The sequence below is a fragment of the Armigeres subalbatus genome, chromosome 3, assembly GCF_024139115.2.
Source record: "Armigeres subalbatus isolate Guangzhou_Male chromosome 3, GZ_Asu_2, whole genome shotgun sequence".
Lineage (NCBI taxonomy): Eukaryota > Metazoa > Arthropoda > Insecta > Diptera > Culicidae > Armigeres > Armigeres subalbatus.
This window is the reverse complement of record NC_085141.1, coordinates 11,194,255-11,212,323: the sequence shown is the minus strand read 5'-3', so window position 1 is coordinate 11,212,323 and position 18,069 is coordinate 11,194,255. Positions and strand designations below refer to the sequence as shown.

General features: G+C 38.8%; 1 protein-coding gene across 7 annotated transcripts in view; it reads left to right on the top strand.

Annotated features, from left to right (window-relative positions):
• The window catches only part of LOC134223746 (AT-rich interactive domain-containing protein 1B), a 325,354-nt gene that overhangs the window by 124,372 nt on the left and 182,913 nt on the right, over positions 1-18,069 (top strand). Inside the window, exon 1 of one of the 7 annotated variants that reach the window (XM_062702939.1) lies at positions 13,929-14,145. The exons of the other annotated variants lie outside the window; for them this stretch is intronic. Within the exon in view, the coding sequence (XP_062558923.1) occupies positions 14,137-14,145 (9 nt within the window). The 5' untranslated portion in view covers positions 13,929-14,136. Of the gene's footprint in view, positions 1-13,928; positions 14,146-18,069 lie in introns of those variants that run through there. 7 annotated transcript variants of the gene reach the window in all.

Sequence of the window (18,069 nt, the reverse complement as noted above, 5' to 3'; positions counted from 1 at the left end):
CTGTAAAAAAATCACCCTTTGATATATTTTGAATCCGTTTGCGGTGTTTGCTAGTTCGGGCCAAATATTATACTTAAAAAATAAGCAACCTTATCAATTTTTTTATATATTTTTTTTATATTTAAATTGTTTTTTATATGCATCGTTTCAACTTGCCCCGCGAATCGGGGCAAGTTGAAACTACTACGTTATATTCAGGCGTAAGCTAATTTTGCCGTATTAATAACAAAATGTATGTACTCAGTGAGACTCAAGAAGCACGAGGTTGTAAAGGTGACTATAATACTGCCAGGATTCGCATAAGAGTCCCATGTAAGTTTTTGACGATTTTGATTTTCATTCAGTAATTAGCTTAAAATTGTCTCCTGTTTAAGAAAAACTGATAAAATAGTAGGCTTTGTTCTAGAAATTGGAAAACAAATCCCACTTTTGTTGTCTCATCTTGATATTTACTCTCATAAAAATCAGATTCCAGATTTTGATAGGTTTTCTTTTACACAAAAAATAAACTTAAGTATGGTCCATTTAATTGTGGGACAATTAACACGGATAAAGAATATAATGTAAATTTTTTGGAAAGATACCCTTTGTTTTTCAATTTATAAGATTTTTTTTTTGTATTTCTCCATGTAAAACAAGTTTGATAAATTCAACGGGAAATTACTCAAGTTGGCGAAAATGACGGAACTCCTATGCGAATTGGGGCAGTTTACAACAAAGCCACAAGCGTATTTTCATAGACCAAATTCTGGAGAACGCACTACGCTGAAAATTTATCAAATTAATTTCCTCCTACTGGTGACCACTCGGATTACTATTCAGGATGCTTCATTATTTGATTCAGTTGATTAATTAACATAAATGCACATTAATTAACCAGCCATCATATCTCTCATAAACTCTTCGATTAGAGAAATAGGCAGCTGGGGAAGTGAAAGGTGGAGTTAACGAAATGTTTACATACTCTATGTTTTATTTTTCTGACAGTCAGTGCTCAGTAGATTAAGAATCTCAAAACTGCCGTTTAAACATGACCACTTTTCATCCTAGTGGAGATTGTAGGAGGGGTGCATTCATGACGTACTGGTCGGAAATTTATTAAATTTATGTTTAGAAGTTTGCATGTTTCTATAAATTTATGTTTTTCTAATGTATGTATTTACGGACCATGTTGGATTCTGGAAAAAAAATACTTTTAATTGCGAGGGTGACGCTTTGATTCGTTGTTTCAACTTGCCCCGCACCACGCATTTCTATTTGCCCCGATGAGTTGAACATAGAGAGCAATATCAAACAACCAAAAACAAAAATAAAACGAATCTTTCATCGGTTTTTCATAATCATTATGCTTATTTAGCATTAAATAGTTACCTGCCGTGAAAATTTGAAGAAAAAACTCTTCCAAACATCGTTTTGAGACCTGTTTCATTGGCATGTCAAATAGTTGGTTTGGATTTTGCAATAAACAATGGCAGGGATTGTTTTTGAAAGCTGCAATCTTTCGGGAATGGCAGTCAGAAGGAGCGTTAAGGCGAGTAGATTGTTGAAAAAAAATTATGAGGGCATTCGGTCGTTTCCTATCTGAATTACAGCTTCCGTTTCAACTTACCCCGCATTTCAACTTGCCCCGGTGTACCTTACAGATCTTGGAAAAATGATCGTTCTGAAACTTCGCCAGCCATTTAATTCGCTGCTCTTATTGGCATTTCACCAGTAGGTAGTTGAAGGTGTTTTACGAACAAACGCCTAAAGGAATTCATAAAAAAATGTAAATCGTCAAATGCATCTCTTAAGGAATTTCCGGAACAATTCCTTGAGATGTTATCTTGAGTTTTAACAAAGAAATTAAATCCTGGAGGAAGTTCTGAAGCAATTCTCAAAATCCGGAGGATTTTCCGATGGAATCTATGGAGAAATTTTCAAAGGAATACCTGGAGGAATCTCGTATGGGATTCCTGGAGGAATTTTGATTGAATGGCTGAAGCAATTTCTGCGTAAACTTGCAAAGGAACTGCTGGAGAAATTTCTTAAGTAAATTACAACATTGTTTTTGTGAGGCCACCAAAAAATTCTTTAAAAAAACTATTTTTCACAATATTTACTTTTTTGAGTTAATTATTTTGCTGCTAAAATCTATATATGGCACGTTTGTTTTTACCTGGAAATTAATGTAAAACACCTGGAAAAAACCTGGAAAAATCAGGGAATTTTGTTTTTACAGATGAGTAGACACCCTGAGTATTGTTATACCGTATGTTTATAATAGCTCCTCTAGGCAGATCATCGTTTTATGGCGAGCTATTTTTTTGATTGACAACCTTACCCAAGTAACCAAAAGTTCCTTTAAGAGTACGCTTTTCGCTTAATCAGCTTCACAGAGCTGCTTAAGCGAAAAACGTACTCTTAAAGGAACTGTTGGTTACTTGGGTATTTACTGTGTTTTGTTCCTCCTAAAGACGTTTTATTGGCCACGCAAAATTTGAACAACTTCTCCCAATAATGACCATATGCTATCATTTCACAGCACAAATCCATAAATATTCTGAATGATCTTCATTGATAAAAATGCCAACATTCCACCTCAATTTCAGGATTTTGAGTTGTTGCCTCAATTTGAGGAGACTTGATCCCATATAAAAACTTGACTTGACAATTCAAGAAAAAATAATCTGTTCTCTTTTTTTTTTAACCAATTTTATTTGCTAATTATCTAATACATGCATTCATCTCTTAGACTAGGTGTTCCGTGTTTTCTTAACACTATCATCCTTATTTGGTATGTCATATTTTTAGTTATTATTAATACATTTCAATTGCCTCTGACAGTTAGAATTTTTTTCCTCTGGTTGAATTGAACCATGTAGGAATTACAATGTTTTCAACCATAATTTGTTCACAATTTTTTTGTAATTGGTTATCATAGAATGGAGATCAACCCAAGCAACCAGAAGTTCGGATAAGAAGGGCTATTTTGGCTTAATCAGCTCTCATTTTAAGTAATTTTTCGTATGATGGGAGCGTAAAAGTGAACTTTAAAGTTCCGTTAAGGATGCTTGGAACTTGATGTGAACCATAGTGAACCAATTAGTAAAATCTTACCAATTAAGTAAAATCTGAACTTCTGGTTGCTTGGGAAGTCTCTGAAGATTGCATGCGCTGTCGAATTCTATAGCAAAAATCGGTCATGAATACGCACAGCAAGTCGGAAATCTGCGTATTTTGTAGGAAAAATAATAAGAAATTCAGAGAGCATGGTCTTCATTACAAGCAGGAGGTCGAGCGTTCAATCCCAGGCTCGTTGTGCATGAATCTTCATAATTTTTGTTTCGTTTTCTACCAAAACGATCCGTACTGTTATTCCTGTCGCACCAAAAATTCCAAAAACTTCCGTGGCACCAGTGACAAATCGTAGAATTCTCTGCATCTTTCTAAAGTAGGTGTTCAGTTAATCCAATGATCGTAATTTTCACTCATTCTCAAGAGAAAAGAATGCTCATGCACGCAGATTTTCGCCGAGAAATAATTTTCGGGAAAGAAAAACAGGTGTTATGAGTGATAGCCATATTTCGTTCACTTCCAGTGGCTTAAAAAAATATTTGCTTGCAAGACTACTCATAGTTTTGAGTAGTCCTGTTTTGGATTGATATTGAGTAAAATTTCCGTGGGGTTAAAAGAGAGGAAAATACAATTTTACTTAGTATCACTGAGTAGATAAAAGTTAGCGGGTACGATTTTCTTTTCTATTCTGACTTTGTTGTAAGAAAAAATAGTGGTGAGTGAAAGATGTTTTCCGCCACAAATTACGGAAAAATTATTCTCCTTCGACCCAAAAACGCTGGATTTCGTCTCATCGAACTTGCAACTGAAATCGGAAGTCACTATTTGGTCACTTTTTCTGCAACTGAAAGTCACTATTTGGTCCCTTTTTTCGTCAGCTTTGGTCACTAAAGTCACTTTTTTGAGTGGCTTTGGTCGCTACCAGCCCTGCAGTGTTGTTTACTCCTCTCCCTCTTCGGGAATGTGGCATCGATTTCAAGGAAGAAAGAAAGTATAAAAATAAAATAAAAAAAAACTCACCTTCACCTCCTATCTGTCACATTAACAGCTCGTTAACCAAGACGAACCTCTGGCTCTCGAAACTAACCCAAAAAATTCAACAAATTGCGAATGTACTTTGTACCTCCGGTGGTCGAAGCGTAACGATTCATATAAATAATTTGGAATTTTATTGCAAAAATTGTAGCAAAGTGTGATGGGGATTGAAAATTTTCATTTTTTAGGCGATTTTTTAATTCAAGTTCGTTAAATTGGTAGGCTCAGGCGTGTATAACACTTTACGGAGCCACGGTTCTTTGTTATATATACAATCGATATCATCTTATTATTAAATTAGTAAAAGAGCGACATGAGCCAACGTACTCGTAGTGACACGAGGCCAGGTTTATGATGTTTAAGGATTACCCTGTCTAACCTTAAACATTGTAAGCCTATGATTCGGGATCATAGAATTTCGGCTGCTCATCCGGGCATTTGGCATCAGGGACGATGTGGCGTGTCGTCGTGCTTGGTTCGACTGACTAAGAGCATCTTCCGGATGGTCAGACTTATGGAGTTCTATGGAACAGAAAGGCAGAGACAATACAAAAAATAAACTTCAAAGAAAGAAAAAAAAAATAGCATTAGATTTTAAAATCACGATCCCCGAAAACGGCGGGCGAGCTAAGTGATAACAGCGTCACAGTAGTTTCTACTGCAACTGTTGATTTTGTTCAAGACGCCACCACCGTTGCAGTTTCGACATAATCTGTTGAGCTGCCATGTTCACCGCATTCCAAATAACTTCATCCCGGTACATCCCCTAAATGAGGTTGTCCGGAGTTGTGTCCATGCTGCTGACAAGCAGCATGTCATGTCGCTCAACATCGAAACGCGGGCATGGACACATCACGTGCCCTGCCGACTCTACCACGCCCATACATTCCTTTATTTATCATCAGACTAAGGCCGGAGTGGCCTGTGCTGCACATAAAAAACTTCTCCATTCAGCTCGGTCCATGGCTGCACTTCGCCAACCACGCAGTCTACGGAGGGTCCGCAAGTCGTCCTCCACCTGATCGATCCACCTTGCCCGCTGTGCACCTCGCCTTCTTGTTCCCGTCGGATCGTTGGCGAGAACCATTTTCACCGGATTACTGTCCGACATTCTGGCTACGTGCCCGGCCCACCGCAGTCTTCCGATTTTCGCGGTGTGAACGATGGATGGTTCTCCCAACAGCTGATGCAACTCGTGGTTCATTCGCCTCCTCCTCGTACCGTCCGCCATCTGCACTCCACCATAGATGGTACGCAACACTTTCCTTTCGAAAACTCCCAGTGCGCGTTGGTCCTCCACGAGCATCGTCCAGGTCTCGTGTCCGTAGAGAACTACCGGTCTTATAAGCGTTTTGTAGATAGTCAGTTTGGTACGACGGCGAACTCTATTCGATCGGAGCGTCTTGCGGAGTCCAAAGTACGTACGATTTCCAGCCACTATGCGTCTCTGAATTTCTCTGCTGGTATCGTTATCGGCGGTCACCAGTGAGCCCAAGTACACGAATTCTTCGACCACCTCGATTTCGTCACCACCGATAGAAACTCGTGGTGGGTGGCTCACATTGACCTCTCTTGAGCCTCTTCCTATCATGTACTTCGTCTTCGACGTGTTGATGACTAGTCCAATCCGTTTAGCTTCGCTTTTCAGTCTGATGTAGGCTTCCTCCATCCTCTCAAAGTTACGTGCCATGATATCAATGTCGTCGGCGAAACCAAATAACTGGATGGACTTCGTGAAAATCGTACCACTCGTGTCAATCCCTGCCCTTCGTATTACTCTCTCCAAAGCGATGTTGAATAACAGACATGAAAGACCATCATCTTGCCGTAACCCTCTGCGTGTTTCGAAGGGACTCGAGAATGCCCCTGAAACTCGAACTACGCACATCACCCGATCCATCGTCGCCTTGATCAACCGTATCAGTTTATCCGGAAATCCGTTTTCGTGCATTAGCTGCCATAGCTGGTCCCGATCGATTGTATCATATGCGGCTTTGAAGTCGATAAATAGATGATGTGTGGGCACGTTGTATTCGCGGCATTTCTGCAATACTTGACGTATGGCGAACACCTGGTCTGTGGTAGAGCGTTCACCCATAAATCCCGCCTGGTACTGCCCCACGAACTCTCTTGCAATTGGTGTTAGTCGACGGCATAAAACGGCCCATACATTCCTGGCACTCCGTAAATTCGGCGAACCCGAACCTATGATAGAATTTTTTAAAACAGCCATGTTCAGACAACACCTGTGTTAGGTGAAAATTGATCTGACCATGCTTTCTTGTCACCCAACTCGACACATCCGGAATTGGTCTGTGGGTCCAACAACATTTGACTGCGATGTCCCATGCTCTCTGCCATTTGAGCAGCGAGGCAGCTCTCTTGACACGTCGAACTTGCATCGAGTCCCTGTCGCATCCCGGATCAGAGTTATTTAATGAAAGAAGAGACATGGATAATTTTACCCAGAGATCCGGGATCAGCGACTGATTCTCAAAACAGCGATTCTGTTGGTATGGACAGACCTTTTTGCCAAGTTGAATATCCGTCGATTAGAGTATTCTTCACTCTCGTTGGTCAAAATGCGGTTCCGCATGTTGCGGGCAGTTTTCCTAAATGTTGTCAGTTGTCATTGAGGTTTCTCGTGATAGTCCCTCGACAAAACGTCGCCAGCTGTAGCTACGTTTTTGCCTTTAGAAGATTTTTGAGCTCTTTTCTAAGATATGAAGGTATCAGATTTTTTAGAACACAACTTAGTACATTCATCATCCCATCCAGGAGTGGGAAATCTTTTTTTAACAGATGTACTAGGAACGTGTCGTTCCTGAGCTTCTAGAGTATTTTGTATGAATCAATTCGGTAAGGAATCGATACTCATCTAGTGGTGGAAGTACATCAGTTAAATCGATACAATTTTTACCGCTGATGCAAATTTTTGCCCGTCAAAGTTCTTCATTAGGTCGAAAGGTACATTAACTGGCTTAAATTGTTGATAGCTACTTTTAATTGTAGTGACTATCGGCATATGGTCAATACCATGGGGATCTTGGATAAGCTTTCACGAGCATTCTAATGATAGTGAATTTGAGCATAAAGATTTTGTTGATCATTTGGTCCTATTCGAGTTACTTCACCAGTTTTTAATATTTTCAAATTGAAATCGTCTCACAAATTATAGAAATTTGGCACTCTATAACGTTTTACGTTTTACCCTATCCAATATTATGTGCGTTCTTATCGCTCAATATTAATACTGGAGATGATAGATGGGAGAAGCGCTAGAAACTTGTCGAAGATTAATTGATAAGTTTATTGAAATATGAAATAATATACAAAGGGCTTTATTTTTACAATTACTTTGCAAGCAACGATTTCTAAGCCATTACCAATCGGAATGGAAACTCTAGAGTAATTCTCTGTGAAATCACGATTTTTTTTTTCAAGATTTCAATTTTGTATTTTTTGATTACCCTGAAATTTTGAAAATACATCCTTTATGGCAAAAAAACATTATCTGCATCATTGGTTTGCCATTTTAACTCTGGTGTAACTTTTGACAAGGACCTAAGCAAAAACACCTTGAACAATTTCAAAAAAATATAACTTGAAAACGGTTTGTCCGATCATTCTGGTGTCTTTGGCAAAGTTTTAGGTAATCAATGGGGCTATGTGAAAAAAATATACACTGAGAAAAAAAATATTCAAAGATGCCAAGATGCTAGTAATGGGGCAGTGGTTGATCATTTTTATGGTATAGGGTCATTTTCATGCTAAGGGGCCCTCCTTAGCAGTGCGGTAAGACGCGGATTGGGATTGGAAATTGTCTCCACTTTCCTGGGCATAAAAGTATCATCGTGCTAGCCTCATGATATACGAATGCAAAAATGGTAACCTGGAAACCACGCAGTTAATAACTGTGGAAGTGCTTAATGAACACTAAGCTGCGAGGCGGCTCTGTCCCAGTGTGGGGATGTAATGCCAATAAGAAGAAGAAGAAGAAGAAGAAGAAGGGTTGTGGGAGACAATATCAACTAATTTATTCTCCGAAGTCAACTATTTTTGGAAAGAATCTTTCAACCATACTGATATTTGACATATGTTACAGTGGAAGGCTTTTATTCAATATTGCACATCAGGATGGACAAATATTGAAAATAAATTAAAAAATCCCTATACCAATAGTAGAGGACACGTTTGCATTTTTTACCCTTTTGGTATTGGTTGCAGTATGTGAACTTGTATTTACTATGTTTTGGGCTTACATGAATTAAGAAATATATCCAGGAGCTACAATTGTTAAGCACTAACAGTGAATTTTCTTGAAAGCTACAGCCGATTTTGTATTTCTCAAATCTATCTTTTGATTTCAACACTAGGGGTCATTCAACAACGACGCTAATGTTTAAGGGACAGGGGGTCTAACATTTTGTGACAGTGTGTACTTTAGGTATACCAAAAATAGTGACAGAGGGGAAAGGGGGTTGATAAACTTCGAAAAGTAGTAGACATCATACTTGAATCACCCCTCAGCTTACAACATTTTTAGGAGTACTGGAGTTTTTTGGAACAGTTTAATTTATAATTGATGCTGATTTAAATTTTATTGTCTCCAGACTATGATTAATCATTCTCTTCCTCTTCTATGCTACTAGCTAACTATAACACGCGATCGTTGCACGAATATTTATTTTTGGTTAGAATATTACATATCATTATCTGAAATCAATTTATTTACGTTGAGGAAATTACCTGCCTTTTCCTATTTTTTTTTATTTTTTTTTCATTTTTGCTGCAGAGATTCATATAAATCTTCCGCTATAACATATATTGAATTATGGTTGACTCATTCTTTCATAAAAAATATGGCTCTAAGTGTGTGTTTCAAAAAACAAAATATTTAGTTTTTACAAAGTAGTTATCACATATAATGCCACCATGAAAATGATCAACCACTACTACAATACTACAATCAATAAATTTCGACGATAGCAGTAAATTTTGATTCTATGTTAAATGTATTCAAAAAACATTCGAAAAAGACTGGAAATAAAAAAAATGTGTTTTTTATCTTCAAACCGTTGTATCTCAGAAACGGCTGCACTTAGATAAAAATGGATGTATACCTTTTCTATTGGAAATTTAACGTACTTTCATGAAATCGAATTGATCTTGAGCTTGAGCTTGATGACCGCACAATACGTAGTTGCTACTCCATGATTGATCAGAACAATCAAAATTGCAAGGGAACCAATAGTTGGGGCTTGGAATTAGCTGTCCAACCTCAATGTGCACAGATTGAGAGTTCAAGATATTAAAGGACCAATAACGGCGCCGGCCACGTCCTTACGGTCATCTAGGAAGGGAAGGAATGTTGGTGTGACATCCGTTGCTACTAGAGGCCGAGAACACCTCTGCATCTCCACAGTTGTCACAGAAAAGGATTTTAGTTAGTTGGGACAGGGTACGTTATTACATGGATCAGGATTCACCTTGGTAAGTGATGCGATCCATGCAACCATTATTAAATTAGAAATTAAATTAAAATTAAATTAAAAATTAGAACAACCAATAAATTGATTCTACTGTTTTAGAAAATAACTTACACATCTTCGATGACGAACTGTACAAAAATATTGTAAATGTAAAATGTAATACATATGTATACATATATCAAAATATTATTATTCTTACTGAAAGTTCTTATGTGAATCTGATAGAAATATGTGTTACTAGTGTACGTCGACACATGTTGTGACGAACCATTCAATTTTTGTATATTAAATATGGAGTGATCTGCTTTTCCTTCGTCGTTGACACCACATAGCCGTCGGGATACTACCGCCCTGCAATCCCGTATCCCCTTAGCAAATCCCCAATCAATAAATGCGAAGACTCTAGTTAAAGCCAAGCTACCACTGCACTATGGGGCCTCCCCATGCAAACTGGCGGACAAAAATATTTTCTTCCTTTTTTCGAGCTTATGAGATATTTTTTATGTTTTCATAACAATGAAATGTTGTTAAATAACAATTCCAGTCATTTCGCGACTAACTTTTGAAAAGGGCTTAATATTTTGGCTCTTCAATTAAAACTATATATAAATTTCCAAACGACATCGAATTTTTATTCGCAAAATACCAAGAACAAATAGGCAAGAACGCTTATTATAGTAAAATATTGAAATTTGAGTTGCTATGATGCACACTAAGGAAAAAAAGACAAGTTTTGGAGCAAACGAGTTTTTTTTTCAAATCGCGTTTTCTCAAAATTTTGCGCAAGATTTTCCGTGGGAGTCTGAAAGTACACATCTCAAATATGACCCACAACTAAATATCTCCGCGGTTCAATGCGGGTAAAAAAGTGGCTGACTTTTCAAATTGAAAAATTTTAAAAATTTCAATTTTTCGTATTTTTATTTTTAATTTTTTTTTTCCTTCATGATATCACTATTTTCGTTAGTACGATATGAAAACTCTTTTAATTATCTTTACAATGCTATATATAAACGTCGGTATCGTATCAGAAAAAAAACTATAAAAGTTGGTATGAAGTGAAGCAAGATTTTGAAGAGAAAAAAACCGCGTTTCAACTTTGATAACTAATATCTCAAAAACTATAACTCGTAGTGACCTGAAATTTGACAAGGCGGCAGCATTCCAGTTGCGGAATGTGATGCAAACAAAGACGATATGATAAATTTCATATCAAAATCAGATTTGTTTCACCAAAATAAATGTCTCCGTTCCGGACATAAATTCTAAGCCTAGGATATTATGTTCATATTCATAAACATATAATTAGAATAGATGCAACTGTTATTTAAACTTCACACGGGGAAACTCGTTCTTCCAGCCACGGACACTTCCCCTCCGCTGAATCCCCCACTCCACCAAGAACCCACCCATTCCGGGAAAACAAGTGGATCCTCTGGATCCAATGAGAATATCCACTCACCATCCAAAAACGAGCGAAATCCGCAGCAACGCGGAAAAGACAGCAAAGAAAAACCACGACTAAACGAGTTTCTCTGTGCAACATGATCTGTAATGACAAAGAAAGTATGAAGTGGTGTGAAAGTGTGTTTCCCAATATCGTGAAGTTGTATAAGTAAATGTTAGCTAATTCTTTGGGAAGTAAAGAATTGATTGTATGCAGTACTGTCAACAACTGAAATTTCTTGGAATCGAAACAGCTTCATAAATAAAGGTTATCATAAAACACCGCAAAACACTAGTATTGCATTTTTAAAGGCAAAAATATAAATAAAGAAAAAATGGCTTGATCTCACCAACATTGCGAAACATCGTCCGTTTCCTATTAAGTTTGAAGGTTTTGTTTAGTTCAAATGCGGCCATTCAAATTTATTCTTTCCGACAAAGATTAGTGACGCAAGATTTTGACACCAGATCACTTTCTCTCAATGTCAATGATTATCTAATTGTCAATGATTACCTAAAATTTTGCCAAAGTCACCATAATGATCGGACAAGCCGTTTTCAAGTTATATTTTTTCTGAAAGTGTTCAAGGTGTTTTTGCTTAGGCTCTTGTCGAAAGTTACACCAGAGTTAAAATGGCAAACCAATGATGCAGATAATGTTTTTTTGCCATAAAGGATGTATTTTCAAAATTTCAGGGAAATCAAAAAATACAAATATAAATCGACCTTCGATTGCACAGAGAATTGCTCTGTAGTAGGAGAGTGGCGTCCGTTATCACAAAATCGCATATGCTCCTGGGGTTTGCGGACGATATCGATATTATTGGAATTGATCGCCGTGCCGTGGAAGAGGCTTTTGTGCCTTTTAAAAGGGAGACAGCGAAGATTGCACTCACGATCAATACCAGCAAAACGAAGTACATGGTCGCTGGCAATCAACGTAGGTTCATTAGTGGTGGTGGTAGCGAAATGGTGCTGGATGGTGAAAAATTTGAAGTGGTAGAAGAATTTGTGTATCTTGGAACATTAGTGACGTGCGATAATGATGTTACCCGCGAGGTGAAAAGGCGTATTGCAGCTGCAAATAGGGCTTATTACGGACTTCGTAAGCAGCTCAAGTCCCGTAGTCTGCGAACGAAAACAAAACTCGCGCTGTATACTACTCTGATTCTTCCGGTGGCTTTATACGGCCATGAGACATGGACGTTAAAGGAGGCTGATCGGAGAGCTCTCGGAGTGTTTGAGCGTAAGGTGCTGCGGACAATACTCAGTGGTAAACAGGAGAACGGTATCTGGCGGCGTCGCATGAATCACGAATTGTACCAGGTGTATAAAGGGCTGGATATTATTAAGCTTATACAACACGGCAGACTACGGTGGGCTGGTCACGTTGTTCGTATGCCGGAAGAACGTCAAGCGAAGATAATATTTAGTAGAGAACCCGGAAGAGGCCGCAGGCTTCGTGCAAGGCCGCGTACACGATGGATTTTTGCAGTTGAAGAGGACCTGAGGGCGCTCAATGTTCAGGGCGACTGGAAGCGATTGGCCCAGGATCGAGTCCAGTAGAGAAGGATACTCCATTCGGCGTAGGTTCATCGAAGGGCTGTAGCCCATCAAGTATCAAGTAAGTAGGAGAGTGGCGTACTTTATAGAAATCATTTGGCCTAAGGTCGTCTGGCATAAAGGCCATTTGGCATAATTTTGAACTGAGAAAAAGAAAAGAGTTATTCGATGTATTTTCACATAGATAAAAGAGATAAAGTTGAGTCAAGTACAAGACACTAAAGACGATCTCACAGTTGAAGTCGAAATACGTATCTGCAAAGATAACAATACTTAGTGGAATTAAATGGAAAGTACTAAACTCGTCTTAGACGGTAAAAAGAAGAGCCTAAAATATTTTTTTCAGATAAATGAGATTGTTCACATCGAGGACATGTTCTGATGATAATCCTAGGAATCAGGTGATTTATTGAAATTTCTTGATTGAGGTTGGGAACTAACCTCAAATAGTTTGACGACTTGGCTTGTCGCACCGATCGCTTGTCTGGTTGATGTCGTTCGTCAACATAACCAAGTACAATGTCAGCAGAACAACTATACCGAGAGAGGCCTCTTTTACGATTAGCGTCGGATCGGGTCCGAGGAAACGCTTTTTGGAAAAATTATGGTAAACACTGGACGGAGCGTGATTGGGTCCTTTACGTCTTAGTAGTAAATATCCAGCTCTTAACCAATAGATCGAATCATGTGCTTCGCCAACCTTTAATTTGCTCCCAAAATCGCGTAATACCCTAGTATGCTAGCATAATGATTACAATTAATCCAGAACATTGGCATACCTGAGTTGAACATTGTAAAAGCACTAGTTAAACTTCATTGCATATTGAACACTTTCTATCTTTGAAATCCGTAGCACACGAACGCCAGAACTGTAATGTTGTTCCACCTACTGTTACAACGTGGCTCTGTTTTATATCCACTCTATATTACAAGAAGCAGTAAAATGATAATTATGCTAGTCATACTAACACTACACATGTTAATCAAAAAAAACGCAACAGTAACATAATAACATATCGCACTTAATGAAAAGCTACAACTTTTGCAACACTTGAAAATAAAACATGCTCTTGGCAGCGGGAAGAAGATGTTACTCAGAAAATATAATTGGTACCCTAACTCCGTTATCATTAAAATTTTCAAATTTGATGAGGGGCATGGTCAATGGTCATACGCCAAAGTATCACTCGAAGGTCCGCCACTGTGCGAAGGCTTGGTAGTGGTAAACCGTACAATACGCCCAGACAACGTTTCGTTTAATATACGCCACACGTTCATGGGAAGCAGCCGCATGAAAGCAAAATCGCCGTTCCTCGAATCAGTTTTGTTTTGAACCTGGTCGCGCGTGTGAGCAAAGTTCACATCCAGTACTCGCTAGTCTACGAATACGTTTCGGGCCGTTATAGTGGGAGGGTTGTTTTCGTATTCATCGCGTGTGATTCAGTGGAATATATCAACAGAATAAAAGAGTGTCAATAAAGAAGATCAAATTACAACTGGTAACGTGGATACAAACCAACGCATATCGAAATCGATAAACAGAATGACCTTGGTACGGATTCATGGTGATGTTTTTTTTTGCATCATTTTTGTTTGCATACATTTTATATTGCGTGTCCTTGTACTAGGCATAAAATCGTTTAACATAAGGCCGGTTCAATATTGTTAAAACTATCAAGCAGGGGTGCCGCTTCCTTCTGCTAAATGACGTCATGCCAAATATTCAAAAACCGTCAACAAATTCATGTACATCATCGTTACCCATCAGGTAACTGAAGCAGTGCTGGGTGTGGATATGTGCTGTATGATAAACAAACAGAAGGATCAGATGATGGCGCTTCGGTTTGACGTACGCGCGTACATACAATAAGTCACCGTTGCCACCGTAACCGGATTCCTCCGTGCCCGAATCGAAGCGCATTTGTATAACTGGTTCCAGCTAGTGTAAAACTTTTATCTGGCATTGCAAATAAAGATAGCTGGAAGACGGTCAAACACATGCCGGTTGCGGCCCCCCCGTCCGACCGTACCGCCCCCGCGCGCAATCTTGTTCGCGATGATGCTGAGCTGGTCGATGTGTCGCGCGTGTTTGGATCAGAGACAGACGGGGAAAAAAAAGAAGACAGAGAGAGAGAAAATTGTGGGGGCAGTGTTGTAGTGATGGGACAATATTCGCAGTATCGTATTTTATCGCAAATAGCGTGTCCGTTCGTCAAATGTCAACAATGTCAAATGTCATGTCAGTTTTGTTTTTCGTTAATGAACTACGTTGTAGGTAGTCCACCGTGGGTTGCCTCCGAAGCTTAACTACAATGGCTTTCGAACAGACATGAATTGGACTGATTGCTGATAATCGTCGGTATTTAATTGTAAACCAGAGTGTGATATTTTCTCAGAAATATTCCGATATTAAATAATAAGGAAACAAGAGTTTTGCTTTTGTCAATTGTAGCTTTAAATTTAATTTTCAACAAATATAGCAAAAATGTCATATGAGGTCTCAATTGAGCCTTACGAGCAGAGGCGTAAGATTGTCAATCCGGAGAAGGCAGGTTCGATTCTCGGTCTGTGTCATTGGGTGTTTTCAAGTCGGGAACATTCTCGATTCCCTGGGTATAGTGTTTTCGTTGTGTTTGCTGCATAGACAAAAGATTTGTATTCGTGCAATAACAGGCAGGCAGTTTACAGTAGTGCTAATATTGAAAATTTAATTTAGACGTAATGCAGGCCAGTTTCTAGGTGGAATGTAGAGTCATGGAAGATGCGATGGGTATTGATGTTTTTTACACAAGAATGAAACTGCGTCGAGCTCGCCTGTGCAAATCTTGTTTTGAGCAATTGCTAACAAAATGCTCAATTGGTTGCTTAGCAACAAAAAAAAAATGCAGCTGTGCAGCTGATCTATGGAATATGTTTTCTGACAATCGTTCCTGTTAGAATATTTTGCTGAGCAGTCGACTGTACAAATCTCGGAGGAATTCAACTTCATGTTTCGGTAAATAAAGTGTGTAGAAAGCGTTTTATTAGTTTGTTTCGGATCGAAAATTTACATTCTATTGGTGCGAGTTCTATCGCTAAGCTAAAGAAAGCTCCAAATTCGTCTGATATGTAGGCAATGAATCACAAGCGGTAGTAGCTGGCTTGGTACTGCTGCCGGCATCCAGGCGCTAACGTGATGCGCGTCGAGCAGCATGATGAAGCTAACCGTCTGAAATTGGGATGACGAAAGAAATCTAACGCGGATTTTGTCGAAAGCAGAAACTTTTCTTGAACAAATATTTGGTTCAAATTATGCAGGAAGGTGTTCGCTCCTAAGCCTATCAAATATTTTTTTGATGAAGGTGTTTAGTTTTAGGAAATTTAATCATGGATACCCTTCGCCATGCTGATTCCAAATAGTTAAGTGTGTCGCTGTAAGCAACGGATGACCATGTAATAACATTAAAGCCTATGGAAGAGGGAGATCCCGCATCTTGTCACGGTCTATAGAAAACAAAAAAAAAATTGTTTCAAATAAATCGTACTTGGGTTTAAGTGACACTTGGTGGCATGACACATCATGTTATTGTCCCTTTATTGCGAAGCTGTTCCGTGTACAAAAGGTGTTTCAGTCGTTATTTGAAGAGATTCAACTGATGCACAATTGTTTTGGATGTTGTTATACACAGACTGAATTATTGTCACAATATTGAAACAATAAGAAAATTTACCTTATCGTCAATGGCTTGTACTTTTTCAGATCGACCCTTCAAATACACTGCACAGCATGCCCTGGACGCTTTCTTTAAAGTGGATTTCCTGCACATAGGTACCTTCATCAAGAAAATATTTGGAAGGCGCAGTAGTGAACACCTTCGTACATAACTGGAAGCAAAAGGTGTTTATCAAAAGTTCCTACTTTCATGAAACCAGCGTTAGATGTCTTTTGCCATACGAATTTCGGTAGCGCATACATGTTAGCGCCTGAATGCTGGCAACGGTGGGTAGAAAATCAGCCGCTGCATATGATTTATTACTAAGTGTATGTTAGGATCAGGGTTCGTACTTTTGGTTTCGGTGAGACTAAAACAAACGATTTTTGGGCCAATTGAGAATCTTTTTTCGAAGTCTGTGGCGAGAAATATCGTTCACTTGCATTTTTTTTCTAGAACAAGCCTAATGAGCCAAATACAATGGATACGCTTGCGTGCGTTTTGACAGTTTCCCTATGAGAAAACTGTCAAAACGCACGCAATCGTATCCATCTTGTTTGGCCCATAAATATAAACGAAACACGTGCCTACTTGATTAAATTGTTTTTTCGTTTAATCATTCTCACGCTTCACTATGGCCGCAATGGGATTCGAACCCAGAACGCCAATAAAAACAGACGCTGCACTCAATATAATTGTCACTTAATTTCCACTACAAAAATCATGTAGACTTTAAGCACAGACAAACAGACGTAACAGCTTGAACATTTTTCTGGAAAATCCATTGCACAACTCCTCTATCACCATCTTGCGAGCATGTTACACGTGACAATGTTTTATCACATTGTCAACAGAAGGCGCTAGAGTGCCGCTTGTTGTGAAACATGCAGTCAATCAAATTCAAATTGATCGTTGAAGTCATAGTCGGTGGTAATTTCTGTTTGTCTGTGCTTTAAGAATCATTTGTTTACGATCTTGTATTTAATAAAACTTACTCACATATCATATGCATACCAAAAAGCGATATTTAAATTAAAGCGTAGCAGCGGTTGTCAACCTTGGGATACATGTACCTCTGGGGGTGCTTTCGTTGGTCCCAAAATGAATATAGTACTAGGTGCTCCAATCTGCCAAGTTTGTGGAAGAGAAGACGGCGAGGGTGAAAAATTCATTTTCAGTGCAAAACAAAAACAAACCGGCTGGCTCTCCCATACTAAAATCCAAGATGGCTGAATAGTGAATTTGGCAGATTGGAACACCTAGTGGTGTATTCATTTTGGTTGGCCCTAGGGGGTACCTCGAAAAAAAAATTCGCAATGGCGAACGTATTGCAATTCTAATCGAAACTTATTGATAAAGTTTTGATAATTGTGTATTTTTTTGCATAATATGCACAGCGATTAGAAAATCCAATAGAATCATGCCCTCCACAACCAGCACAGCTTTCTTCCATGCAGCTCGAAGACTCCTTTCAAGACGTTTAGGAACCTTTTTCTTAAAACGTTCGGATGTTTGGAAACCTCTTTTCAAGATACTTGGAAGCCCCCATTCAAGAGGCCTGGAAGCCTCCTTTCAAGAGGCCTAGAATCCTTCTTTTAAGCGACCCGGGAGCATCCTTTAAAAAGACTCTGGTGTCTAGTTTTAAGAGACCCGTAAGCCTAATTTCGAGAGGCTTGGAGACCATCTTTCGGAAGCCTCCTTTCAAGGGGCCTGAAAGCCTCCTTTCAAAAGGCTTGGAATCCTCCTTTCAAAAAGCCTGGGGGCCTTTCCAAGAGGCCTAGAGG